Source organism: Crocodylus siamensis, chromosome 13 (genome assembly GCF_052110815.1).
Source record: "Crocodylus siamensis isolate JL-2025a chromosome 13, ASM5211081v1, whole genome shotgun sequence".
Taxonomy (NCBI): Eukaryota; Metazoa; Chordata; order Crocodylia; family Crocodylidae; genus Crocodylus; species Crocodylus siamensis.
In genome coordinates this window covers 14,624,873-14,652,421 of record NC_143407.1, presented here as the reverse complement: position 1 = coordinate 14,652,421, position 27,549 = coordinate 14,624,873, and the positions used below count along the sequence as shown (strand labels likewise).

The window sequence follows — 27,549 nt, the reverse complement described above, 5'->3', positions numbered from 1 at the left end:
GCATTCAGAAATCTGGAGTCAGACCTTCTCAGACCACAAGGTCAGGTTTGACATTATGAGACTGAACAGGAACTTGGTCTTGGATTCTTGGTCTTCTAGGTTTGGAGCCTTTAGGGTCATGTGGAGATCACCTCTTCCAGCTCTGTGCAAAACTGGGAGCTGGAAATGCCTTCCTCTTTCAAGTGAAAGCAGAGATCCTCAGCTGTTCACTGGACTCTAGGAGCTGGAGACTTAGAAAGAACCCCCCAATATCGTGGAGATTTACAGGTTGACCGCACTGTGTTAGAGCCTGGGGTTTTGGTACTGAGGTTTAGCAAGGTGTTTGCATCAAGCCCTGTACCAGAAGTCATTTCTTACAAGCCTGTGTCCCTGGCAGCGGGACTCTGGAGCAATGTTTAATACTGGAGCTCTTTATGGAAACCATGTTCTAGCTCCACCAGAAATTCTGGGCCCAAGACAGGAACCCGGGGGAGAGGTTCTCCAGTCTCTGGCCTGTGGGACGCAAGAGGACAGAGCATGACCAGAATTGGTCCTTTTAGCCTGCATCATCTGTGAACCGACGAGCATTGTTTTTCTGTTCCGAGATCTGGGGAGGTAGGTCTGGGGAGAAGCAAACGAGGAGGATTTGAGATGTGATAAACAAGGATGGACGCTTGCCTGAGGAGAAAGGACATTTTGTAACTTAGCAGCGTCGGGGACACTGTATTAGAACAACATTTCCAGGCTCTCGTGAAGAATTATGGATGCATCTCAGAGCTGGGCTGGTTCCAAATGCGCTAGGTCAGGGAGCCACCTGCTGGTGCAGAGCTGCAAAGACTAAGGACACTGGCGTGCAGATTTGAGGGGAAAGCCCACAAACACGTCCTGGGACAAACACACATACTGGGTACAAGACATGGCTGCAGAAGGAGCAGCTGGAGATCTCTTCCTCACACATATATGTACAGCACCATGTTGGACACAAAGACAGAGCTGCAGAAGAATAGGTTGGAGATCATACAGGTATTCAGCACTGGACACATGGCGTAGCCACAAAGGGGCTGCCTGGAGATACTACAGAGTCATGTTTGATTTTCTGCAAATCCATTTTCAAGGTTCAAGGCTTGAGTATGAATGATTCATCGGAATAAAAGAGTGAGCCCTGCAGGCCTGCATAACAGAGCTGGATTTTAGCCTTTTGCCAACGGTGCAGGAAGTGTAGATGAGGCTGGGGATGAGAGCACTGATAAGTGGGGGCTGACGTTAGTACCAGGATGTGAGGGACCAGAACTGGGGGCCAACTGGGGTTCAGGGTTATTGGACTGGAGGGTTGGAACAAAGCCAGGGTTGGGTGGGCAAACAGACGCCAGGAGCAAGCTGAGTCAGGAGCCAAAGAAGTAGGAGGCAAGTGGAGTCCAGGAGTGAGGCAAGACAGCAAGAACTAAGCAGTCATCAGAAAAGTCTAGGAGCAGGAAGAACTACGCTGGCCACAAAATTCGTGTTCTGCTCCCTCGTCTTACTGAGGCAAAGCGACTGGTCTGATGTCATGTACTGGCCATTTAGGTCCCAGGGAATTGGCAGTGGTGGAGGTCTTAGATGTGCCCCATCCCGCTTACGGGACCAGCCACGACAGAGGTAAGTGGGGGTAGGTTATGGTGTGGGTCAAGCTAAGGCCCTGGGTTTGAGGCTGCAGGTCTAACCCATCAGGGCAAGGGCAGATAGAACATGCCCATCTCGGTCTCTGCAGTGGATAAAATCATCATGGACTTGTCTCAGAGCAGGATGAACAAAGCCGTGGCTGCTCCAAGGGTCTTTCTGAGGCTCAAACAGGAAGCAACAGGTGCTGGCAATGGGTCTGGTCCAGTTAAAGTGGGAGCAAGTGACTCGTGGATAAGGAAGCCAAAACACCAGCATCAAGATCAGGTGGCAGAGGTGGGTGAGGGGTGTTGTGCCCAGTGTTCCCTGCCAACCTGTATGACCGGAGTAGCTCTGCTGCTTCAAGCGGCCAGTTAGGAGGTGGGGGAAGAACGAGCCATAGGGAGGCTGAAGTCTGCCTGATGCTGCTGAAAGCACTGCTGAGGAGTGCATCCCTCAGGGACAGGAGATGAGGCAGGCTGCTGGTTAGATTGCAGGCTAGGTCACTAGACCTCAGCAGATCCTCCCTTGGAGGGGGATCTGATAGCCTGGGACAGAGGTCAGCAGCCTACAGCCCAAGGGCCATATCTGGCTCACCAAGCTATTTCATGAAATGAAATGAAATCCAGCCCAAGAAGCTTAGATAGCTGCGGTGGCAGGGAGCTTTTGTGGTGGGTTGTACATGCTGCAGCAGCAACAGCAGGGAGAAGAGGTGATGGTGGCTGGCTCAGAAGACCTTGTCTGCCTCAAACCAGGCTGCATTCATTTCAGCCACCACTCCTAAAAGTTTGCTGACCCTTTGCCTAGGGGAATGGTGATGCTTTCCACATTGGGTTTAATACTAGCCTGTGAGCGCAGGTCTGTTGGCATGTACATGTGTGCAGGTACCTGTAAGCAATACAGAAAGGGGTGAAGTCTACAAGGCAGTGACACTTACGGCTACGTAGGAGGGGCCGGGCACCCAACACCCAGCACTTGCCCCGCCATGGCAGCTGCTAAGGTTAACAGGCACAGCTAGTTATTGCCTTCACACTTTGAGACACCCAGGGTCTGAGGACTGCTCTCGCATCCACCTGATCCATCCTCCTGAGGGCAGCGTGGGCTAGCACACTGCAGCAGTGATCCCTAGCAGCACCGGGTGGGCTGGGCTCGGTGTGGTGAGCTGGAGGACCCAACCTCTGCTTTCCAGGTGGCAAGGCCACCTGGAGCGCGTCCTCCATAGAGGACCAATGGGGTGCAGAACTGGCGTCCTCCCTCCCTCCAGCAAGTCAGCGCCTCCCTGAGCTCCTGCTGACACAGGCCCAGCCAGCTGCTTCCCCCAGGAGGGAGACAAGTTCAGCGCAGTGCTCACAAACAGAGCACTGTCAGATCTCACCAGGCAGCGCAAGTGAGCAAAGCAACTGGGGCTGGGAGACAAAGAGCTGAATTCTCCGGACACCAGAGACCGATCAGTTGGAGGGAAGTGCCCAGAATGCCCCTAAATAGTTGTTAAAGTCAGAGCGTTCAGTCACTGGGAGCGCAGGCAGTGGGGCAGGGCAAGCCAATGCCAGATTACCTGCCTGCAGCAGACACCAGGCTGCTGTATATCACAGCCATAAGCCATTGCTGCTTACAGGGACAATGCAGCCAGAGGACCCTGGAATCCTGTGTCAGGGGCTGGGGCAGCAGGCAGGTTAAGTTGCCCCCAGCTAGTCCTGGTTACTTGCCTGGGTCTGGCTGCCAGGGGCTTAACTACTTGTAGTTATATGCATGGATATAAGCAGCAACCTTTTCAGTCCCCGGCAGGCAGTGTAGTGGGACAGATATGTCTTTGGCTGCCCTTGGCCTTCTGAGGCCTTGCTTTTAGTTTCCCTTATTCCTACCTGTTCATTTCTTTTTTCCCCAGGTTCCTGCCTGTTTATTCCTAGTTCCCAGGGTCCTCTGCTTGTTGGTCCCTAATTTCCTATTCCTTGGGTCCATGAGCATCTGGCTGGGAAATGTTGACGCCACTTGCTAGTGCCAGGCTGGGAGATGGGGAGAGGGGAAAAAAAGCCTTCTGCATGGGGTGGGAGGGAGGGAACAAAAAGAGAAAGTGAGGTTGTGAGGATGGATGGAGGAGAGGTGGGTCCTGGAATAGGAAAAGTAAAGGCCGCTGTTATCCAGTGCAACTAAAACCAGAAAGCTACACAAAACCCCCTCCAAGCCAGCCAGCCATTTTGCCTCCTTCAGCACCAGAGTTGGGGGATCAGAGCTGTGCTCCCTTTTGCTCTGGCTCTAAGTGGGATCAAGGGAAACTGATCTCTGTGCTACATCCAATGAAGTGATGAATATGTTTGGCAAGGATATGCACAGGTGAGGGGAATGGGAGATCTGACAGGGACTTGGCACAGTCCCACTGCAGTGACCGGTGATAAAAGAAGCTGCCTCCTCTTTTAAATCATCTGGTGCCCCATGATTTGACTGACGAGTGTTTAAATTTACAGGGCAGCAGTATTTGGTAGTGGAGGGAAGTTACTCAGCAGCATAACATTTAGACATGAGAAAAGAGCTTTTTAGTTTCCCCAGACACGTGAATCCATCAGTCGAGGACTGCATCACGATGGGACTGAATGAGATGCCGAGTACTGCAGAAAGACATCTCCCCAGCATGTTGCAGACTGAAACAAGGCACCAGTCCATCTGCTTGGTGCTTTCAGCCCCAGAGGAGAGAGGAATTCCATGTCCCGTGTTGTTCAACACCCCTGTCCTATGTCAAGCATACAGCCCGTGGGAGCTCTTGGGGCTGAACGACCCTCCAAACCAGATTTGCCCCACAAGGCTCATTGGCAAAGCTGCTGAAGCCAAGTGAAGTGAAGGACCAGGGTAGGAGAACAGGGCCTGAAGAAGAGGAGGAAGCTGAGTGGCAGCATGCAGGGAGGCCTCAGAGCAAGTCATCCATAGCATCTAAAGAGCCACGTGTAGCTTCTTTTGGGGCTCCAGATGGGAGAAGGTTGTGAGGACCACACTGAAGCAATCAGTTTAGATTAAATCTCAAGAAAAGCCTCCTTACTGGGTGGGCTGAGAGGCAGTGGAACAGGCAGCCCAGGGAAGCCCTTCACAAGAGGTTTCGAAGTAGAGGCGGGATGAATATTTGACATGGATGAGTTAGGAACAGCACATCTTGTAGCCTTGAAGAGGCACCCCTGAGGTCCCTTCCAAACCTTGAATTCTGTTAGTGAAGTAGGTTTAATCACCATTGATCTGGTTATGGCAGGATGACAAGGACTGCAGCTCCAGCAACACGTCTAGCAAGCATAGCACAAAAAAGCCGCCAGTTTTGGTGGTCACCGACTACAAACAGGTTAGGAGCAGATGTCTAAGGGCTTGGGAATGGGTGGCTTTGACTCTATTAAGAGGGAGTGGCATATCGTTATTGCAAGAAACCTATTTGAAAATACTGGAAAATTCTACGTGGCAGCATTATGGCCCACAGACCAGAGCACATGAGAACACAAATGGAGTAGTTTTATTATTTTTTTCTTATAAGATGCCAAAACCTATTGTGGAGTTTCCCAGCTCATGAGTATTATCTGCCCAGCAAGGGCAATGGGGATACATTTTGTTAAAGAAGGAATAGCATTTAGAATTGTGATTCTGTATTGGAGTGAGAAGAACAATTGACCAGATGAATCTATTAGAAGAGCTGAACCCTTATCTAGTTACAGCTAAAGTCTTGATTTTTGGATGCAACTTTCATTTTAAATGGAAGGAGAGGGAAGAAAAAGGCAAAGAGGCTAAAGTATTGCAGCAGCCAGCCAGCCAGCCAGGTGTGCTTGGAAGATGAAACGGCAGCCCCCAGGGCAGGAGGCAGAATTTAGGAAAGAATGGGCACATCTGCATATCTCCTATGTCACTGCAGTGACGTGCTATGGCAACATAGCGATCAGTAGCAACTTCGCTGTAGTGGCGCGCTTCCTTGTTTTAGCACGATGCTATGGCAAAGCAGCAGTGAAAACCTTCCATGCGCCATGCACTAAAGCAAGGCTCAGTAAGAACTTTGCCATAGAGCGATGTATAGATGCGCCCAATATAACCTTCCTTAGAGCAGGCTGGGAGAGCAAGGCTAGATCAGTACATGAAAGGGAGGGGCATCCTGTAGGTTCAAATCCCTTTCCAGTTGGAGTTACTCTGAATGTGGCATTAGAAACTATTTTGGGTCCAGCACTTAGGAAATTAAATCCCACATTGTTAGAGGGAAGGAATGAGACCAAGCAGGCAATGGGATTTCTGACAGATCTTATGCATACTGAAATGATAGCAGATGTGTGTCCCACTCAGGAAACAAAAGGGGACAGGATATTAAGGCTTTCTTTTTAGCTTGATCAAGTCCACTGAGGAAGGAGCGGGAGGGGGGAAAAGAGGCAATGCAATCAGCTGCAAAACTGGAGGCAAGTACTGGTTAGTTTGTATATGAGAGTAAATGGGAGAAATGAAGCCTTTGTTTTAACAGAGAGAAATTAAAGGCAGTAGTTTATTATAGTGTACTCCCTGGAGAGAGGAAGATGGGGTGAGAGTTAATGTATCTGAGTCCAAGAAAGGGAGGAGGTTGGCTGTGGGATAGGAGGCCAATATGGTGGTATCTTTAGGTAGTGGGAAGCATAGGTGCCAAGTGGCCCAAGGGCCCTGGCCCCCCTTGAGAAGAGGCAGTCCCGAAATGAGAACATTATGTCCTGGACCCAGGCTGCCTGACTCCAGGACAGAATTTGTTCTGGATTCCCAGTACCATGCAAGGATCTGGGTTTTCCATTCAGAGGAAAGATGCAGGAAACGGCTGGTTTCCCCTTGCAGGCTGGTAGAGTTCCAGCCTGTAAGCGGCTGCAGGGAGCAGGACATGGGGGGTAGGGGCGCCCACATGCATGTGCACATGCACACGGCCTGGAATACAGCCCCAGGCAGTGGTGGAGGGCAGCTCCTCCAGCTGCCTGCAGGTAAGTCTATGGGGTGGGGCAGATCAAGGCCCCCACAGTAATGGAGGGAGTGGGACAAAGACTGGGCCTGGGGGTGCTTCCCAGCCGAGGGGGTGCATCGGGCCTGGGCTGGGGAGTGGGACAGAACCACAGGTGCCTCATCCAGGGGATGGGTTGGGGGGACAGCTCCTTGGGACTGTGAGCATTCCTGGGGAGAGGGGCATGGGGGAGCATATGCCCCCCAGATTTGTTCATGGATCAGGGTGGATGTGGGCTGTCCACTGTGGGTTCAGGGCTCCCTGCCCTGCTGCTCTCCTCCCAGGAGCCCCACACTGGTTGCGCCACCATGGCAAGGTTCCCCCTGCCTTCCCCGCAGCAACAAGGGTGGCAGTGCAGAGTTGTGTCCCCTGCTGCTGCCAGGCAGACACCTTGCCATGGCAGCAGGGCAGGGAGCCCCAAGCCAGCAACAGGCAGCTTGGATCTTCCCCTGTCCCCCATGAGCTCTGCTTAACTCTGCTCCAGCTGTGCCGTGGGGGTAGGTGGGGGGCCTTAATCTTAGGCCCCTTTGGCAAAAGTCAGTGCCTATGGTGGGAAGAGAAAAAAAAATGGAGTCTCTCATGTCTCTCAACATGGGAGAAGAGTCTTAAAAACAAACTGTGAAGATCTGTACAGCTATTTCAAGCATACACAGACCTTTTTACAAATCACAAGGAGGATGAGACAAAAGAGGTGGAGGGTGGGATAGGAGAAAGATAGATTTGTTTTGTATAATGTTATCAGAGAGAGGTAGCCAGTAGTGTTAGTCTGAAGTCAGGCTGAAGGCAAGGTAGACATGCACCTTATGGACTAACTGAATCAGAGATGCATAAGCTTTCACGAGCCACAGCTCATTTCATGAGATGCTACCATTGTTAAACTTGCCAGTGGTGACTTCAAAGAAAAAGGAGTTAATGGCACCTGTTATTGTCTGAGGTGGAAGAGCCAATAGCATCTCCAGAGGGGTATCCCCCAACAGCTTTCCAACAAACCTGTACCAGGCCTTCCCTTGTAGTGTTTACTGAGATCTTAGCAGCCTTGTTCAATCAAATGTTAAGTCAAGGAAAGGCGCTGGAGTCTTAATCAAGGGACTGTTAATAGTGACAGCTAAAATGAGATTTCACAAGAGCCTTGGGGTGGAGTTTGACCCAGAACTGACCAGACAGAGGCTATGGGAAAAGACTGAGACCAAGGTCAAACAGACTGGGACTATGGAAAATGTGTCACCTGTCAATGGTGGGGGGGAGGGAGTGGGGGTATAGGCACATGGCAGTAATGAGAGAGGTGTTGCTACCAATGCTTCTCTACACCGCACTGGGTCTTCCTTCCCTCAGAGCAAGTCATCCATAGCATCTAAAGAGCCACGTGTATCTTCTTTTGGGGCTCCAGATGGGAGAAGGTTGTGAGGACCACACTGTACAAGACTAAATAAACTGGGGCCAAGGAATGCCAGATGTCCTGCTGTTACTCTGGGCCAAATACATGAGCCAGATCTGCAAATTGTGACTGGGGCAGAATCCAAAGGATCATGCTCTGTAAGATATTTTGCAGGGCATCTGCTGAGACACTGGCAGGTATACACATCACCCAACTCAAACCCATGGCCCATGGAGATGCTACATTTTGAGGTGCTTCCTAAAATGCTTCCAGATTAAATATGATCTGTGTTGGCACTGGATTTATGACCCAGATGCCTTATTCCAGGCTAACCCAAACCCTCAGACTGACTACAACTTCTCCATTTGATAACAGGCAAATTTTATTGATACACAGTGATAGCAGATAAGAATAGTGCAGGAAGGCAAACAATTCTATATCTGTCAGTCAGGGGCAGTTTTAGGAGGAGGTTCAGGGGGGAAACTATGGCCACCCACAAATTCAATTTAGCTACCCCTCCTAGCACCACTGCCACCTGCCTGCTTATCCGCCCCATGTTGGTGAGCCTGCAAAGGTGCAGTGCTCCTGGTAGGAGCAGCACCAGCCTCTTTCTGGTGGGGGGGCTGGGCCAGGGCTTGGAGGGTGGGCAGTAGCAGCACTGGGAGGGGTGGCTATGGGGGGTGGCAGCTAAGGAGAATTTTGGAGTGGCTATAGCCCTCTCAAGCCCCCCCGCCCCCCGTCACAGGCCAGTTGGGCACTGTGAGTATATCAATTTAGTTGCAGACTGACTGAGCACTGCAACTTTATTAGCTACTGGGCTATTTGGTTCGGGATCGAAAAGGTGATGTTGGAAAGGAAAGAAATGACAAGTTTCATTTACAAAAAAGAGTGAATTTTTCTTATGACAACAAAAAATATAGTTTGCATATATAATAGTTAATAAAACGGTTAAGTTAATAAGCAGACAACATAACAATACAGACTAAAATTGACAGTGATAATAAAACAGATAAAGAAATTAACCAAGAGTTCCCACCTGGTTAGTAACTTATCGGTAGTCCCTCGGTTAGAAGATGCACGGCAAGTTGAATCAGCGAAGTCAGACGTCTCTGAACTGGGCTGCTCGAAGGATACCGGTGGAAGCCCCTCAGTCAGGATCTGGTCTCACTCTCACAGGGAGTAAGAGATATCTGTGGGGTCTGGGATAGCAATGACCCTTCTGCTCCGTCCTTCCCGAGGGTTACTATGACGTGTGTGTTCTTTTATATTCTAATTATGCTAATTTTTAGTTATATAGCTATTCATAATATTGCTTTATAGCTGTTATCCTATGGGGTTAAAAGGTGTTAGAAATTATTATAATAAGTTACTGCCCAAGCTTGGGTTTATCCAATAAGCAAATTGCAACACAACATCTTCAGGTTTAAAATTAACATTACCCTGCCTAACTCCAGCCCCTTCAAAACTTTCTGACCATGCTTTTTTGAGATGTCCTTTCTGAAATGTACTAGATACGCTGGGCAGTTGAATCCAGTTTTTATCATCATCAAGGCTAAATTCTGAGCGAGAAAGAACTATTAGGTCAGCTAATTTCAAAGCTAGAGCTTTGTCTTTGAGGCCTGTTCAGTTCCACAAACAGTTACAAGTTACATTTGCGGGTTACAAAAATACAAGCTTCATATTAGAGAAAAGTTCCAAGTGCCTCCAAGAAGCACAGATTTATTCCTTATTAATTTCTTTGGTTCTGGCCATCACCCCCCACAGCACTGGTCAGGCCCAGCCCTATTACTGGGAACAGGCTGGCACCTCCCCTGCTACCAGACTTAGAGCTGTCGCAGAGGGAAGGTACGTCTGGCCAGTATGCAGCCTTTACCCTGAAGTTCTTTCTTGAATGTTCAGTGTCAGCAGCCTGGAGGTCAAGGGCTGAGACCCCCTCCCCACAGGTGGGGCTGGTGAAATGGACAGAGGGCATACCACCAGCTGGCCTCGTATTCCCCTCTTGGGGACCCTTTGCTGCTCTGAAATCCCTCCTTTTGTATATTTTCACCTCTGATGACTCTGCATTTCTGGGCATCATGGATTGGTCTTCCTGTAGTCATCTTACTGCCCATGTTCTATCCTGTCAGCATATTTCTTTGTTTCCCAAATCCATCACTTGCACACATCTTACTTGGTCATTTACTGGTGTCTTAGTGCGGTCTGTCCACCAAAACTGGAAATCCCAGGGACTCTACAGTTGGGCACCGTGACCTAATGCCACCTTATCTCATGTTATGGTACGTGTCTTCAGTTTACCAGCCTGTGTGTCTGCTGGCTTCAGACACAGTGGGCCTTGAAGGAAACTTTATCACAAACAGGCTTTTAGAAGCCAATTAATCCTTGCCATTTCCTTGGACCATTGTTCTAATGCAGGGGTAGGCAATGTTTTTTGGCCAGAGCACCGAAAAAACCCACAGTGTCTAGCTTGGAAGGTGCCGGAGTGCTGGCATGCCAGAAAAACAAAATGAGGGGAGGGTGGGGTGTACATAGCAGAATGCACTGCATATTAGTATATTTAATAATCATAAAAGTTGCCTTTGTTGTTGTGTATTCCTTTTTTTGTTGAGCACGTGGCAATGACAGAGAGAGAAAAGAGAGACAAATAAGAGAAAGAGGAGAGAGAGAAAGAAATAGGAGAGTAGAGACAGAACCAGACACACACACACGCACACAGAACCATGTGCACAAACACAGAGAACCAGAACACACCCAGAACAGACACATGCACACAAACATCCAAAACCAGGCAGATGTGCATGCACACAGACACACAGAACCAGATGCATAGGAGCATGGAGCCGGGCTCCTGGGCCACTGGACAAAGTCCGACCCAACAATGCCCTGGTCCCACCAGAGTCCCTGTACTTCCCTGGGGAGCCAGCCCCTGGGCTGCAGTGCAGCTGGCTGAGGCCCCGGCCTGGAGCCTGCCCATTAACTCAACCACCCACCTGTTGCAAAAATGTTGCGGTTCGTTTCTCGGAGGCGAAGAACTCTCAGACACACACTATTAGCAACACAAAAGGTATATTTGCAAATAGGGTCAGAGTGAAGACAAAAGACCACACTCTGCCCCCGAGGAAAACTCTCAGCTGGGTTTTATCCCTTCCCTCCTGGGCACGTGTGCAGAAGCAGGAACTCTTACAACTCATTTCCGGTTCATACAAACATATATGAAATGACGTCACGTCATCCGTCGCATGTGCATTATAATTAACTACTTAAGTATGCGGGGCGGATAGGCATATATGCATTAGCTAATTAGGCATGCTTAGAAAGCTCTCCAGGTTACCAAAAGTTCAAACCCCTCTCTTTCCCAAGGACACAGCCAATTAAATCACAGCCTTTGTAGTTTACAAGAGTAGAGGCAGAGGAGTTTGAAGGTATGTGTGATTTAGTGTTACAAAGAGATAGTAAATTAGCGAGATGTCCTTGGTGGTGTTTCTGCTTATCAGGTACGAGATACAAACTGTGCAGTTCTAACAACACTCTATTCACCATACATTTTTAATAATATTTCTAACACACCAACCCCACACAGCTAAGCCCGCAAAAGGTGCAGTGCTCCTGGCAAGAGACAGTGCCAGCTTCATCCCAGTGGTGGGCTGGGCCAGGGCTGGGCTCGGAGCAGGTGGGAGTCAGGTGGGCTCAGCTGCAAGCCCTGCTGTAAGCTGCCTGGGCTCTGTGGTTGGCATCAGCTACCAGAGCCTGAGCCAGCTGCAGCTGGGAGGCTGCAAACAGCTGCTCCGGTATCAGCTCCATACCAGCAGGTGCACGCATGCCTCAGAGCGGACAGTGGGGATAGGGCCTGAGGCAGCACAGCCTTCCTGCTGTCTGCTCTGAGGTGCACGTGCGGTCGCTGCTGGCATGGAGCTGATGCCGGGGCTGTGGAGCCTGCTGCAGCTGCCCAAAGCCCAGGCTGGCTACAAACAGCTGACCGGGCTCTGGAGCCCAGTCATCAGCTCTGTGCTGGCAGGGAGGGAGAGGCTGGAGTTGTGCTGCCTCAGGCCCCTCCCCCACTGTCTGCTCCGAGGCACACGTGCACCCACCAGTGTGGAGATGCTGGATCCTGGAGCAGATATTTGTAGCCTGGCTGCAGCCGGCCCAGGCTCTGAGTAGCTGCTGCCAACCACGGAGCCTGGTCTGCTTGCAGTAGGGCTTGCAGCTGCCCAGCTGCCTGCTGGGAGCAGCCTGGGCCTCGTGGGTGGCAGCAGCTGCCTAGAGCCCAGGGTGGCGGTGGCATGCCGAGCAAAATGGCCTCATGTCCCATGCACATGTTCATGCAGAGCCCACTGGGTCACACACAGCTCAGTAAGTAGCAGGTGTTGGGATCTCCCACTACAGGTGTGCCTCCCTTCCTTAGATCTCTTAACAACCCTTGAAGCAGCAGGACAGTGTCATCCCTTGCCCCCCCGCTTTACCTGTGTCAAGCTAGGATGCTTTGGTGTCTTTGGGCATTATGCCTGGAGTTGTGCTGACAGGGTTGATTGTGTAACAGGGATAGGTTAGGCAAGGATGGCTTGGATAGGGGTGATCCTGATTCAAACATGGGGGTTGGACTAGATGATCCCTGGAGGTCACTTCCAGCCCTTCTTCTCTATGATTTTGTGAAATCAATAGGATTTAGGCCTCAGAATCTTAACTAAATCTTTGTAACTCCTCACGCACCCATCCTTCATTTCAGCTGGTGCTGCTGAGAGCTGATTCCTTTGGAGAAACTAGCCCCGTGTTTTCACTAACGGGAGGTTAATCTGCCTGATTTCCTGAGGGCTGTGGACATGGGGGTTTCTTTGCTAGGACTCCTGCTTTCAGGCTGTGGCTGTGCCACATTTCAGATTGGGATCTTCTCCTTCTGGGGCCCTTATCTCCCCATGTCAGAAAGAGCAGAGATTGTATTAAAATGCATCACCCAGAGGGTCAAATACAGTTAAGAAACCAAAATCAGTATTTAGCTTGGGGTAGATGAAATATTGCTGATACCAGAAAGCCAGCAGAGTTCATTCCTTAATGAGCTCACTGACAATTTCCTGCATGAACATTGTGGGTGGTGTTCAGCCAGCTCCAACACAGGGCATATAATATTACGCGCACTCCCAGTCACATGCCGCTGCACTGCAGTCCCATCTCGGTGCACAAGCCCCTCTGGACCTGCTGCTCTCAGCAGAGGGCCAGCAGCAAATCCCGAGGCCCTTGTTTGCCTTGCGATCTTATTAGTTAATTGTCCCAGACAGCCTGACTGGTGCAAAGGCTTGTAAGTGAACAGATCCAACCAATTCGTTGTGTTACTTTTCAGTCGTGTGACATACAAAGATCGTGTCTGATACCGTGTGTGAAGGAAATGATTTCCTGTCTTCTCCAAGGCATGGCATGTTTCATGAATATTTGCCAAGGCCTTGACAGCCTCAGAGAAAAGGGGATATCGACATATCCCGGGATACTGCTGCTGATGGTAGAGTCCCAGGGCTAACCAAGCATGGTCTAAGATACACAGAAGATCTCTAAGGATTACTTCATATTACGCCGAAGCACCATTTCACACAGGAGCCAGATGAACAGCTGAAGAGGTGCAGAATCACACCACGAGGAATTAACAGAAACTGTGTAGAGACACCTTGTCGCCACTCAGTCCTGTGTAAGCAGATAGCAAGGCTAGTGGGTGGGGATGATTTTGTGACAAAACACCACCATTTATTCCAGAACCATGGCCACACTAACTTCCTGCTTGTCTGTGGGATGGGAGCCAAGATAACAAGGGCAAAATGAATGCGTCCCATTAGCCCTAGCAGTACTAGGTCTTACAAAAGCAACCTAGCCATCAAGATACTAGCAACCTGGACATGTAGCACATGGCTATGACCTCACATGTTCATGCAGAGCCCAGTGGGTCACACACAGCTCAGCTGGAAAAGGCAATGATGAACAAAAATCCAGGGAAATGACTAACATAAAAATGAGGTGTTGCTGGATATTACTAGAAAGCATCCTTTAACCACACAGATGCAAGAAATACATAAGGCCCTCGCCATAGCCATGACATTGCTAGGCTTTAGTTGTGTAGTTATGTTGTTTAGCTAATATAATGCAACAACTCCTTTGGCTATCCAACTGCTACCCACTAGGGCTGTGCGAAATTTTGCCAGCCATTACGTTTCGACATTGTTTCGACCAATTTCAAGGTTGAGACAGCAAAATCGACACAAAAGTCGAGATGTTTTGACCAGAGGCTGGGGATGGGAAGTCAGTCCACCTAGGCTGACTTCCCATCCCCAGCACAAGATCCGGTAGGGGGCGGCGAGGCAGCCCAGGTGGGCAGCTTCCCTGACCCCCGTGCTAGATTGCCTTCCTGTTTCACTCGAACAGAACAGAACAGCTGTTTAGACTCAGAATGAAATCCGAGATGAAAGACTGCTCCGTCAAACCAGAACGGTGCCGTTTCACACAGCCCTACTACCTACCTCTGGCTGGCATGTTGTAGCTACTTAAACTATGACAGCAACAGTTGGACTAGAACCCAGAACTGCTTGTGCCAAGCATTACAGTCCCTTCCCTGCTAACTAAAATGGCTTTTGAGTGGTGGCATCACAGGGCCTTGCTAGAATGATTTGATTTTCTTTTGCTGGAAAAAGGGCTTTCGAAGTTATAGAAAAACATTACAAAAATTCACTTGGGTTCAGAAATGTGCATTTTCCCTTGACCAAAAGCTCATGGAAATTTTGTTGAGAGAGAGAGAGAGATGGGTGTGATTTGCACTTCTGAAAGGCAAATATTTTAACTGAAAACTGATCACATATATTTTAAAATTAAAAGTTTTCAAAAGCAAACAATTCCATTTCTGTTTTCATTAAACCTTTACATGGTGAAAAAATGACACCCACAGAAATATGGATTTTTTTTATAGAAATTTCATGCAAAAAAATAATTGGCATTTTTCTCTCAGCACTATCTAGCTACCAGCAGACATCCCAAAATGAAATGGATATCCTGTGCCATGATGTGTCCTGGCACAGCTGATCTGCTTCACTGGGTAAAGCAGGTGTCACCTCGTTGTCCTGCAGGGTTGGGCTCGGTAACTGCATGCCCTGAGCATTCCCTGCGGGGTGTGCAGGATTGGGCTCCTGAAACCCTGGGAGTGGCTGGGGTGCCCGTGGTGGCTGGGGGCATGAATTACTCTGGGCTGCCCATGCTCTCCTGCCTTAAAAGAAACAGCCGTGCACCACAAAATAGTGGCACAAAGTAATACTACTTTTGTTGTGGCCACAAATTTGGGTGCTCGCGGTGCAACAAAGGACACAGATGTCAGTTTGCTTTCACTTTGTACCACCATAATACATTTTTATGGCGGCACAGAGGCAATGTCTGTTTGTAGCCGCCATGACACAGAGCTGGACAGATGGGACTATGCCCTGTAGAGGGATGTGCGCACACATATACACACATGACCATGTGTATGCACACTGTTACAACACAAAATCAATTAGCAAGCAAGTCAGAAGTCAGAGCCGCTTTCTTGGTTAACAGGTGGTTGGAGGCACTTGAAGGCAGCTCCAGGCTTTCCAGAACACACAGGACCAACAGACAAACAGTACAGGAGATAACTTTATTGAAATTCCAACGGTGTTAGACAGACGACCCTCAGAGACATGCCGTTTGGTGCGGGCGGCTTGGACAACCAGAGATGAGTTGGTGCAGGGTTGTACTTTACCTGGTGCCTATTATTGGTATTATTATTAAAACCTTTTTCTGGCTTCTGTTTTATGCTTTTTATTATTTTTAAACATAAGTAAAAATGATTCATCTTGGAAAGAGTCCAGATCACGTTCATTTCCCATGATTGTTCCCGCAGCTATGTACAGTGTCTGATTCATGGTTTTGTTTTGTCTACATCAGGTATAAAATGGAGCAAGTTTACAAAGAATCTTTTTGAGAAGAAAAGGAGGAAGCAAAGAAAGACAGGAGAGAGCAGTAGAAATTGGGACCAAAATCTCAAGAGAAATTTAAAAAGTGCTATAAAACCCCTTGAAAGGAATACCATGCAGTTAAGAAACACAGAACCCAGTCAGTTACACAGCTCATCTAAAACAGGAATTCATCCATTTCAGCTTTCATTTAATAAAAAAAAGTGGTTTGCATTTAATAGAAAAAAGCTAAAATCATCAGGTTTGGGCCACCAGTCAGCAGTAGCTAATGGGCCAAAGAGAGGTGAGACTTTGGAAGGAATCCCAGATTCAGCCCCTGACCTGGTGTCCCCAAGCCAAGGCTCTTGGTGGGGAGCACAAGAAAGGGTCAATCAACATCTTTGGCAGGGGTGGTGGGGAGGGGATGTTGGGTTTGCCAATGGTTGGATGAGTTAGTGCAATTGTCAGCTTTCCACCAGCCTTGCATTCTGTGGTTTCTTAGCACCAGGACTCCTCAAGGAGCCACAAGGATACAGGCAGCTTCTCCCTTTGGATTTCTCATGGACGGATGGGTAGGAGTCCCACAATCCCCAGGTTTTTTTGCACAGCAGGGGTTGAAATTAGGATAGTTCCAAAGCCTCACCTGGCCTAGTTCTCTTTGCCTGCCCATCTTTCCCTTCTTGGCAACCATGGGCAAAGCTCCAGCAGCGCCCAGATGCACCTACTTATCCTGTCTGAAGAGCTAGCTAGGAAAATATCACTAGTACTGTGGCCTCCCCAACTCAGAGCCTCTCCTCACTGAGGCCTATCATATACAGTGGCAAGACGTGTTCACTTCCCTCTCATTCAGCCCTACGTATATCAGCAGTGGCTCCTTCCACTCTGACCCCTGCTCTCATCCCCAGGCACAAAGCAGAAGTATTTTCATGGACCTAGGAAAGTAGGGTTGGACGGGACACCCTGGGTCATTGAGTCCAGGCCCCTCGGGCACAGGCTTGTATAATCCTGCTCAGCGGGTCGTAGAATCCGGATTCCCCTCTCACTTGTCCCAGTGTAAATCGGGGGAATCCACTGAAGTCATTGGGGCTGCACTGGTCAAACAGGTGTGAAGGGGCCTGCACTCACACCCATGCCAAGGCCCAGCAGCTCTGCTCTGCTGGTGCTTGCTGCCCTGTCACACTCTGCCCCTTGGAGAGAGTTTGTTCAGGTTAGCCCCTTGAGCTTGGGGAGGGATGTTTGCTCTCATTGCAGTGCCCAGATAGGGCTCGAGCCATGACAGCACCTCAGAATAGCAGGCCCCATGGTGGATGACCTTCATCTAGGGGTGATAGGAACCACAGCTGGGTTTCTTTTCCCTGGTGAGCTCTCAGGGGCAGGGGCTGTCACTAGCCAAGGTTGGGTTGGCAAACTGGAGCCAACCAGGGCCGGCAAACTGGAGCTAAGGGGACATGACTGCAATGTAGAGTGGGGCAAACTCTGTGTCAGAACAACTTGGGGAGACTCCATGGAGCAGCACAGCTGTGTCCCAGCTGGGCATCTGGCTTAGCGACATGCTGTGGGGAGAGGTGACGTTCTGCAGAACTGTATGACAATAGTGCTCCAAGGTACTCCCAGAAATGCCATGGCCCTATGGAGACCTCATGCCCAATACACCAGGCTGCTTAGCACCAATGAATTGGCCAGCTGTGCACTGGCATGAACAAGCTCACATCTGTAAAGGTGAATAAGGCTGGGCCCAGACTGCAGGGCTCACCTCCCATCTCTTGCACCCAGTCACACATACTGCTAGTGCCCTTGACAGCAAGGTAAGAGGGAGGGGAACCAGACCCAGGGCAGTTACACCAGATGTGTGCCTGGAGGAGGGATGGGGCAGGATTCAGCCCACAGAACCCATTCCACTGCTCTGTTCACCTTGCTGTTCTCCAGCCCAGTTCAGTCAGAGTCTCCTTGCACTTGGTGGGTGCTTTGCCACCTACCATGGCCAACCAGGTCTTGTCCATTCAGTGACAGTTAATTAAGACAACTGAGCTCTCAGATGGGCAAAGGATGAGAAGCAGAAATGAGTCCTTTGGGAAGCTCTCACTAGGTGACTAATGTCTGGGGAGATGGGCGGTGAGAGCAGGCTCCCTGTGGGGAGGGGTCTTAATTGCAACCCTGGACAAAAACATTATTCCTTGGGTTTGTGGTGCCCGTTACACAATGCTTTTTCCTGGCCAGTTTCACCTGGTTTCTTTGCTTTGGATCTCTGAGCCTTTTGACCCAGTCTAAAGCCATTTTCCTGGCAGGCAGGCAGGCAGAGCCCCTAAACCGGGAAGGATTTATCACATCTCCTTGGCCCAAAGTATAGGGTGCCCACAGGAAATGCAAAGTCTCAGCCCTTGAGCGGAGAGCCCAGGCCTGCAGTGTCTGAAAGTGCCTGGGCAGCTCCCCCCCGTAGCATGCCAGGGGCAATGGGGAATCCAGCTCGCCCTTGCTACAGGGCAAGAGGATCTAGGACTCCAAGTGCCTCCAGAGTCTCAGCCCTGGCTAGTTCAGCATGACCAAGCAGCTATCTTGGATCATTTGGCCGGCCCCACAAAACGGGGGCATCCCCTCCCCTCACAAATGGCCTTCCTGTAACATCTCAGGGTGATGCCCTGGGGAGGGGTGGAAAGGGCAGGGGTGTGCCCAGCTGGAGGGCTGAATGGCAGGCAGATGGCACAGAGGGCATGAGGCAGGGCTTGAGTCTGGGAGGTTTTGATTCTGCCCCAACCTCCTGCCCATCCTTTGTGCCTGGGGTACAGAAGCAAAGCCACTGCTCCAAGGGCACTTGGGCAGGGCACTGAATTGGAAGGAAGCCACTGCTGATGTAAGGGAGGATGGTTAAGGGAGACTGAGAGAGTTTGGTGCCCAGATCCAGTTCAGTGGGAGTCATGCTCTTACCTACCCTTTAAACTCCCAGCCTTGGTTTCTTAGCAGTTGGAGCTTTGCCCCCTGAGCCATCTAGCTCGGGGAGCAAGTCTTAGCATCGAGCCACTGTGACCCTGCCTCTCCCTTCCCTGTGCTGCCCCATTGGTCCCAGGACTACTTTGCCATGTGGCTGGGCTGTGCTTCATGCAGGATGCGGGCTTCCCCCTCCCTGCAGCACCGGCAGTACCAGTGGGGCAGGCTTTGAACAAATGAGGAGCAGCCCATGCAAGAGGGTGAGAGGGGGTGGAGGGGCATCCCTGTGTCCTGGTGGGCAGGGCGTCTGTCCCCCTCCCCTTGCTACTGACCTATAGCAACTGCTGGGCAGGTGTCTCTTACAATCAGGAAAATAAGTCAGCACAGCACAGTTACTCACATACAGTACAAAAAGGGACAGACACTGGGGCTGGGCCCCATCCAACTCACTCCATCATTCGGTTACAGATCTATTTACAGCATGTCCTTAGCCTACAGCGAACAGAAGAAAAGGCAAACCAGAAACGCCAGCGTCCAGTCCAGTGCGGGGAAAGCCCTGTGCAAATCACCTGGGTCGTCTGGAGCCAGGAGCTCAGTGGGGATGGGGATACAAAGCAAACCGATAAAAGACAGGGCAGCAGGGAGCAGGGCTGGCCCTGAGGTGAGTGTGGATGGGGAAGTTGCCTCCAGTGTGCATGGCAGGGTCCCTGCCTGATGGTTTGGCTGGTTTAATGCATTTCTCCTTGGGCCTGGGTCTCCAGGAGCAGAAGTACCACCTGCTAGGGTTTGAATGATGATCCCTCCGTACCCCTCCGCCCCACAGTTCCAGAGGCTGGTCTAGGCCCATCTTCGGTTTGGGGTTGGGAAACCATTCTTGGCCTTGAGTGCCTGGTCACTCCAGCCCAGGCAGAGCCATCAAGAACAGCAGTAGAGCTGTGCATGGGGCAGGAAGCCCCAGCACACAGGATGCATGAAAATGCCAGATGGCGACATGTGATGTCTCCCTGCCAGACCTGCCTTCTGGGCTGCAGAGGGACAGGGCTACAGAGTGCTTGTGCCCAAGTGGGTGCTGCCCTGGGACGCGCACATGAAGCTCATTAGCATGGGCCTCCAGCACGGTGCCAGCTGGGCTGCCCAGCACTACACATTTACATGCTCTCTCACTACTGCCAGGATGGGAGATGCTGGATTGTGGATTCTCTACATAGCCACCATCACCAGTGCCTGGCTAGTTAGATCCCCCACGAGGAGCTTGGTCTGCTTTGTTGTGGCTCCTACCCCAACCCCATGGTGTTCTGGCCCCTAACCACGTGGAATGGAGCAAACCCCAGGGATACTTTTCTCCCTGAAGCTCAGGGGCTGCCATAGCACCAGCAGCTGCCCTGGGCCAAAAAGGGTGGTCCTAACAAAGCTAATTCCAGTCATCTACAGCAGTGCTTCTCAAACTGTCTGATGTGGTGGCCCGGCAATTTTTTTCCAGTGGGCCAGAGACCGGGGCCCGGTTCAGCCAGTGGCAGCAACTGCATGTAACAGCGCTACACAAATGCGCGACTGGCTGTTTCCTTCTCTTTCCTCACCTCGCACGACGTGACGTCACCTGGAGTGTTGGAACGTATGGACTGTGGCGCTATGACATATCAATGTTATGCTTCTGAAAATACATTTCTTTCTTTCCTGGCAACTCACTGCTGACCGGTGACCGGTGGCTTGCGGACTGGCACTGATCTGTGGACCACCACTTTGAGAAGCAGTGATCTACAGTATCCAACAGCAGCAGCCCCCAGCTGGTCACGGTGTAACCCTCCTTCTCCATACATCTTCCTGACAGCCCACTGCATCCTGCACCCACTGCTACTCAGACAGGCTGGGCTGTCCAGGTGCTGGTAAATCAGATCACTCTTGTAAAATCCCACGTGGATTTGACACGAAGCTGTGAGCCTGGGGTGGACAAGCCCCTTCCCCTTTGTCTGCACCCTTCCTTCCCCCGGGGGTACTATAAGGTGCCCAATACTGGATAGGACCTCATCCACCAGGAGCTGGGACTGAAAATGCATGGGCTGACCCATAGTACAGGTCAGTGCTACATGAGTGTCATGTGCCATGCTCCTGACCTGGCTTCCTCCCCCAGCTCCATCAGTGCTCCCAGCTCCAGGCTGCCATGTTCCCCATTCCTGGAAAGCCTCAAGTCTTTATTTCTGCCCCTAGCTTTGCTCATGCCCTTAATCCCAGCCCACAGCCTACTTAAATTCCAGTCCTGGGCTTTCCCCTGGCCACAGTGCTGCCTTCAGCCCCAACCCACGGCTTCCTGCGATCCCAGCCCAGGGCTCCTCACACATAGCTCTGCGAGTGTCCCCAAGTCCTCCACTGCGGGCCTCCTGCTCCACACTCCCCATCCCCACTATGGCAGCCCAAGTCATAGAGCTGGGCCAGCCTCGTCTCAACGGTATTCCTGTGTTCTGCTCTGGGACGCTGGAGGCTTTGACACTTGTGCTTGGTGTCAGGGACAACCTGTTTTATAGCTGCACAGTGGGACACACGCAACTTAGTACTGTATACATGTCCCAAGGAGTGACTGCTGCATTAGCAGTGACATCTGGTGATGACAGTGCTGCCAGGCACGTGCTATTTATCATGTCTGTACAGCAGATTTGACACTTGCAAACTATATGACAGACAACGGTTAATGTGGCTACATTGCGCAGTAATGCCAAAGAGCTATGTGAATTGGAAAGAAAATTTCAGCATCTGAGCAGCTTTCCACCTTCGGGTGCCTTAAACTGTGTGGGCTCAGGCCTGTTCCACACACAACTGTGCTTCTACAGGTGAACGTGTCACAGCAGACAACAATGACACCAAGGTGGAGTTTGACCAATGCAGTAATGGTGTCAGGGGTACTGATGAGTGTAATGGTTGTAACATTCACCATTTACGGCAATATGATCATATCTGGGGGATGAGAACAGCCCTGACGCGTGCATAGACTGAAATATTTGCAGTGCATGATACAGTGATATTGAGGTTCCAGTAGGATGTGTCCGTTTTTCAAATCTGCAGCACTAACGTGGAGGGTGAGAACATGGTGAAAGCAAGCTAGAAATTAAGGCCTAAACTTTCAGGTTGAAAAGTGACAGCTCCTCAACACCTTTAAAGCCCAGACCCCTGAAATAGCATCTGCCTTCCCTCATCTGTTTGCACATGTGCCTGGGACCACAGCACAGTGAAGCTGGGGCAGGGCAGTCCCACTTGGCAGAGGGTCCTGGGGAGTCAGTTTGCCAGCTCAGAGCTGCTTCTGCCCAGCTCAGCATGCTGCAGAGGGGCTAGCTGGGGCATGAGGTGCTTCCGTGTGGGAGCTGCCTGCATCTACATGTACATACTATCCTATGGCAGAGTTAATTAGTTTATTTCAGCCTAATAGCACAGCAGATATAGATGCTGACATTTTACTACGGAGTTAATTAGTCAGCTCTGCAGTAAACATCTTGTGTAGACGTACCCACTGAGTGTAAATACTGGGAAAAGGGACTTGACCTTGCAGCTGGGCTGGCCCCAATTTCCAGAAAAATGTCCAGTTTTTCTTAGGTTGCAAATTATTCTAGGCAGACCTTGCATCTCTATCTGCCTTTGTCTAGCACCCAGCTTCCAGGAGCCCAAATCCAAGCAGAGGCTGCAGGCACTGCCAAAATAATAGTATCACAAAGAGGACTGCGAGGAGAGCAGCTCCCATGAGAACGGGGCAAGCGGGATTCACACTCTGAGGGAGAATTATGAGAACTAAATAGTAATACCTTTGCTTAGAAAGATGGAGGCCATTCTACTTGCAAATACTGGGATGGCATAAATGCCAGGGAGTTTGGACTGCCTGGAGGCAGTCCACTGGAGGCTTGGCAAAGGCAGATCTTTCAACAGGGAGCTCTGCTAGTGTGTGGTCTAGGGAAGGGTGGGCAGAGTCTTCACTAGAGACAGTTGAGACCCATAATACACTGCCCACAGAATAGGACCTGCGGGGGGGACTTGGTGGGACCATATGGATGTCCCCCATCTCTGTCCAAACTGGCTCTAGACATGTCATTAAGAGCCTCTGGCATAATCTCTCCACTGTCAATGCTTCATTCCTGCTGTCAGGTCCTCAGTTGGCATGACCGGCCACAGTAAGGCCAATACAGTGGTGTGCCAATGGCTTTCCCCTGAGAACCGAGCCCATCATCTCAATGGATCTGACTGAGGCAAACGGTATCCAAGAATAGTTAGAGCTAACCCCAGAGGCAATCACCCCGGTTCTCTTGCATTAAACCAGCCAATGACCCTTCTTCCCCAGTCACACCCACCTCCCTGCCCAGTGGCATAGGCAGACTCCAGTGTTGGCTACATCACTGAGACGTAGGTAGTTATGGTTACACACGCGCACACGCACACAGAGAAATGAGCACCGCAGAGTTGCACGTGTCACCAATGGGGATGTTTTGACAGGGACAGGACTGAGCTGAGTGCCTGCCATTGAGAGGTATCATGAACACACTGGAGCGGGAAACCCACCCCAGCACAGCAGCTGCGGGTGGGATATTGCACCGGGCCAGATTCTCCTTACAACAAAAGGCCTCTGGTATTAGCTGTAAGCGCTCTGATAGCAGCAGGGACAGAGACTTCTGTGCCCAGGCCCTGGTCAGAACTGGCAGCCTCCAAGTGAGAGAGAAGCAAGAATGCCATGCTCTGCATGTTGAGATAGCACTCGGTAGAGAAAGGCAGGATGGGCTTTGTGGCATTATCTCCAAGCAACAGCCAGTAAGAAAGATGGAAACACCTCCTTCCTGAGTACTGGAGCAGTGAAGGAGCCAGGGATCTTGGGGACACGTTGGCCTCGCAGCTGCCTCTTGCTCTGGGGAGAGCCAGGTTCCAGCCCAACTCCCCAGTGCAGTGTACTAGCTTGTGCAATAAGTGTCTCCCAGCAGATTTCTCCTTCACTCCCCAGTGCAGAGCTGGCCATTGTCAGCCAGGAGCTCCCTGCTGTGATGTTGGAGGACATGGACCCCAGGGTGCTGTGCATGGACAGGTGCCTCAGAAGTCCCTGTAACAGTAGACAATGCCTATTCTTCTAAGCCCGACCCCTTAACCACTCTGCTCTACTGCCAAAGTGGAATTGGTTTCAGCATTAGTGTCATTTCTACTTAACAGGCTTCAAGATGGAAAGCTATGGTCAGAGCTATGCTGTTCCTTGCACCTGTCCAGGATTCCCTACCACACGCCCCTCGCCTCCTCCTTCAGTGTGGCAGTAAGGTTTGTGAGCTGAAAGACATAGAGCTGCAGGCCCCATGGAGCTGCAGGTATTAAGACAGGCTAAACCTTGCAGGTCTGGCTGTGGATGGCACAAGGGGAACGAGTTCCACCCCCATGATGCTGTGGGTATCCGTGATCCCTCAAGGGAACATCCCGTTTCCAGCTCTCTCCCCATGAAGCGTGATCTAGGCTCTGGGCTCCTACAGGCCCTGTAACCAGACAGCCAATTTGGTAATGAAGGGTCATGAAAGCCAGATCACAGACAGCAGCAACATCAGAACCAAGCAGAACATGGCCAGGGTGGCTGGGAAGAGGCAAGGAACGTGCTCCTGTGACCAGCAACCAACCATGCAGCCCCAAGAGGCATTCAGCAGCTACGTGCTTAGGGAAGATGGCAAGGCTTGGTCTACCCTACACCACTCTTTGGGCAAAAGGAGTTCCCAGGAGGTGACCAAGTCCAACCTGGACCCAGCCCAGCACTCCAGTGGGGATGAGCAGGGGGCACAGACACTGTTCAGCTTCCAGGAGAGAAGCACCAGTTGCTGGCTGAGCTCCTCGTTCAATGGGACATGAGTGAGTGACAGCAGGCACAGCATAGGCCCAACAGAGGATTGATAAAAATGCACTCCCTGCTCCCTGGGGCATACTCATGTCAACTCTTGTTCACTGCTAATGGGCTTGGGATTGGGCCTAGTGCACACCCCTACTATTCCACGTGGTATGGTCACGGACAATATGCACCAGGTTGCTGGGCTGGCCCTGTGAACAGTGCTGCGCCCTCACACCTGCTCCATGCGGCGGAGGTATTAAGGCAACTTTGCAGCACCATGATTGCTCCCCTCTTTTCACAACAAGCTCTTGTTTGTAAAGATGCATAATTTCATTTCAAGGTCTTTCCTCAGTCTGGCAGCTTGCAGGGAGAGCAGCACAGACTCCATCCACAGGGCAAAGCAGGACAGCTTCTTTGGTAGGGTTCCCACTCCCTATCAGTTTCTGGGCTGGAGAATGCAAGGTCTGTTTGTGGCTTTCTCAGGTTAAGTCCTGAGCTGGGGAACAGAGCTGGGGCAGCAGCAGATGCCACTCTACTTGTGGGCCCATTAGCTAGTGATCCCTTGTCTAGATCAGTGGTTCTCGACCTTTTTTCTACCAGGACCCATTTGTAAACATTGATGGCCAGTCCCAACCCAGTGCCCCTCACTCCCAACCCACTGCCCTCAGGCCCCAGCCCCGCAGTGCATGGGGTAGGGGGTGGGTGTGGGGGGCAGTGCAGCACAGGCTTGTCTGGGTGTTGGGCACCATGATCTTTGCTACTCTCCCTACCTCAGCCAGCCTAGGATGGGCATGGAGAACAGAAGCCATCAGACATACTAGGTTAGCAGGTGGTCATCAACATCACTGGCCTCTCACTTGGGTCTTTGAGATACCAGGAATGCTGATGCACTGGTGACCAACAACGGAGAAATGGTGATGGTGTCTCCCGGTCCCCCTCATCCAGCCCCTGCCCACAGGAACCTTGTGCTTTAGAGGAGTGATGTGAAGCCTGGGAGGGGGAGAGGCACCTGCCTGGCCTGTTGTGCTTCCCTGTGTTTGCTGTGCTGCCCATCAAAGCCAAGGTAGGTCTCATGCAAGCTGTAAGAACCCATGAGGTGGGTTCAGTGACTGGAGATTGTCCAGTGAGCACCAGTTTTGTTACAGAGGTGACTGCGATGGAGGAGCCAACAGCTATGGAAACAAATGATTTAAAAGGAACAAAATCAAAGCAACAGACGTGATGAAAGGCTAACGCCTCAGGCCACAGCCTCAGGGGCACAGGGCAGAGGCGGGGAGAAAAAAACCAGAACCAAAGAGGGACAGAGGGAGACCTCAACTCGGCCAAAATAAAAGGCAGGGGGTAGGGGGATTAAAGAACCAAAGCAGGGTTTATTGGGATGTCCTGGTTGAAATGGCGGCCATGCAGATTAAATATGGGACGCACAGAGACGGAGCGGAGAGTCCTCTTCCTTGCAGGCCTTCACATGTGCTGCACCGGGCCGGGTGGCTGGTGGGAGACATGTTGGGAGCTGGTGGCAGCACCTTTGCCTGTTGGGTCTCTCTGCCAGGCGACTTGGACACGTTCACCAGGACTTTGTTCTTCGATTTGCTCCCCCCCACCCCGTTTCTGTGTTTTATTATAAAAAAACAGATCTCTTGTTCTGCAAACACATGCTCCTCCCCGCCCCTGGGCCACCCCAGGCGGGGGCCCCACCATGCAGGGTCCTTCTTGCAGAAGAGGTTGCCTGGTTCTGGGGGGGTCTGGTCTGACTGCATCCTTCCCTCCCCACCCCCAAAGACCAGGAGTTTGCAATAGAGACAGAAAAACCAAGAAAAGAAACCAGGATTTGCCTACCACCAGAGTCAGGATGGGAGGCAGGAGCCTTGCGCTCTCTCGGGGTGAGCCCAGCTGCCCCAGTGCCTAAGGGGAAGTCCCCAAGTGCTGCTTCCCCTCTGCTGTCCAGCCCCGGGTTGCACGTTCCAGGGATACCAAAGGAAAAGAAAAACAACCCCGTGGGAGCAGTGGCTGCCAACAGCAACGCCCTCCCCTTCCCAGTCCGGCACGGCCCAGGGGCCTCACAGAGTCGACTGCAGGTTGGGATCCACCATGGTCTCTCGGTCTGGAGACTCGATGTAGTTGGCTGCTTCCTGGAGCTTCAGCAGCATGGCCATCTGTGCAGGGGAGAGGACACAGATTGGTGAGGGGCTCTGATGGCAGGAGATGCCCAGTGCCCTTCACTCCTGACCAAGAGCCCCAAGCTAGACCCATCCTGCCCCCCAGCCCCAGCCCTGCCAAGGTCCTGCTCTCCTGACACGTAGGCATCCCCAGCTTCAGGATCCTCCCCAGCCCCATGAAGAAGCAGCACAAAGCTGTTCCAAGCCAGGCCCCAAACCTTGAGACCCCTGAGATGAGTAGCTATGTTGGGAATTCCTGGGCCTAGCAGACTCCAGCAGCATTGCAGACAGGAAGCAACAGGGCATGTGCCTGCAAACCCAAAGGCACCAACTCCTCCAAAGTGTTTGCTCTGTGCCTTTGAAACCCAGCTCTTGTCCAGCCTCGCTGCCAGGAGCCAAGAGAGACTGTGGCATCCTGACATCACCAGCATTGAGCCAGTGTTGCTGCATGAGCGCAGAGGGAGGGACTTCTGTCCCAGGCGTTTAAAATTCTTTGCCTCAAATGAGTACTGAGGAAACTAAACAACTGGGGAGAAGCTGCCTCAGTTAGTCTGAGTCTGTGGCCCTAGGTCCTCCCGGGAGACCTCCAGCCATGCCAGGCTGGCAATTCTTCATAATGAAGTATGACAGAAAGAAAATACCCTGTCAGCTCAGAGCCATTCCAGGCTGCCCCTGTCCATCCCAGAGATTCAGACTTTTCTCATTTATGCCTCTGCCACCTTGGGAAAAAGACCTGTGAGGAGGGCTCTTTCATGAGGATCATCTGA

At 51.2% G+C, this 27,549-nt stretch overlaps 1 protein-coding gene across 6 annotated transcripts in view; it reads right to left on the bottom strand.

Annotated features, from left to right (window-relative positions):
- Positions 1-15,566: 15,566 nt before the first annotated feature.
- The window catches only part of NAV1 (neuron navigator 1), a 261,593-nt gene continuing 249,610 nt past the window's right edge, over positions 15,567-27,549 (bottom strand). For all 6 annotated transcript variants that reach the window (XM_090026261.1, XM_090026260.1, XM_090026259.1 and 3 more), the window contains one exon: positions 15,567-26,779. In XM_090026261.1, coding sequence (XP_089882387.1) covers positions 26,684-26,779 — 96 coding nt within the window. In that variant the 3' untranslated portion in view covers positions 15,567-26,683. The remainder of the gene's footprint in view (positions 26,780-27,549) is intronic.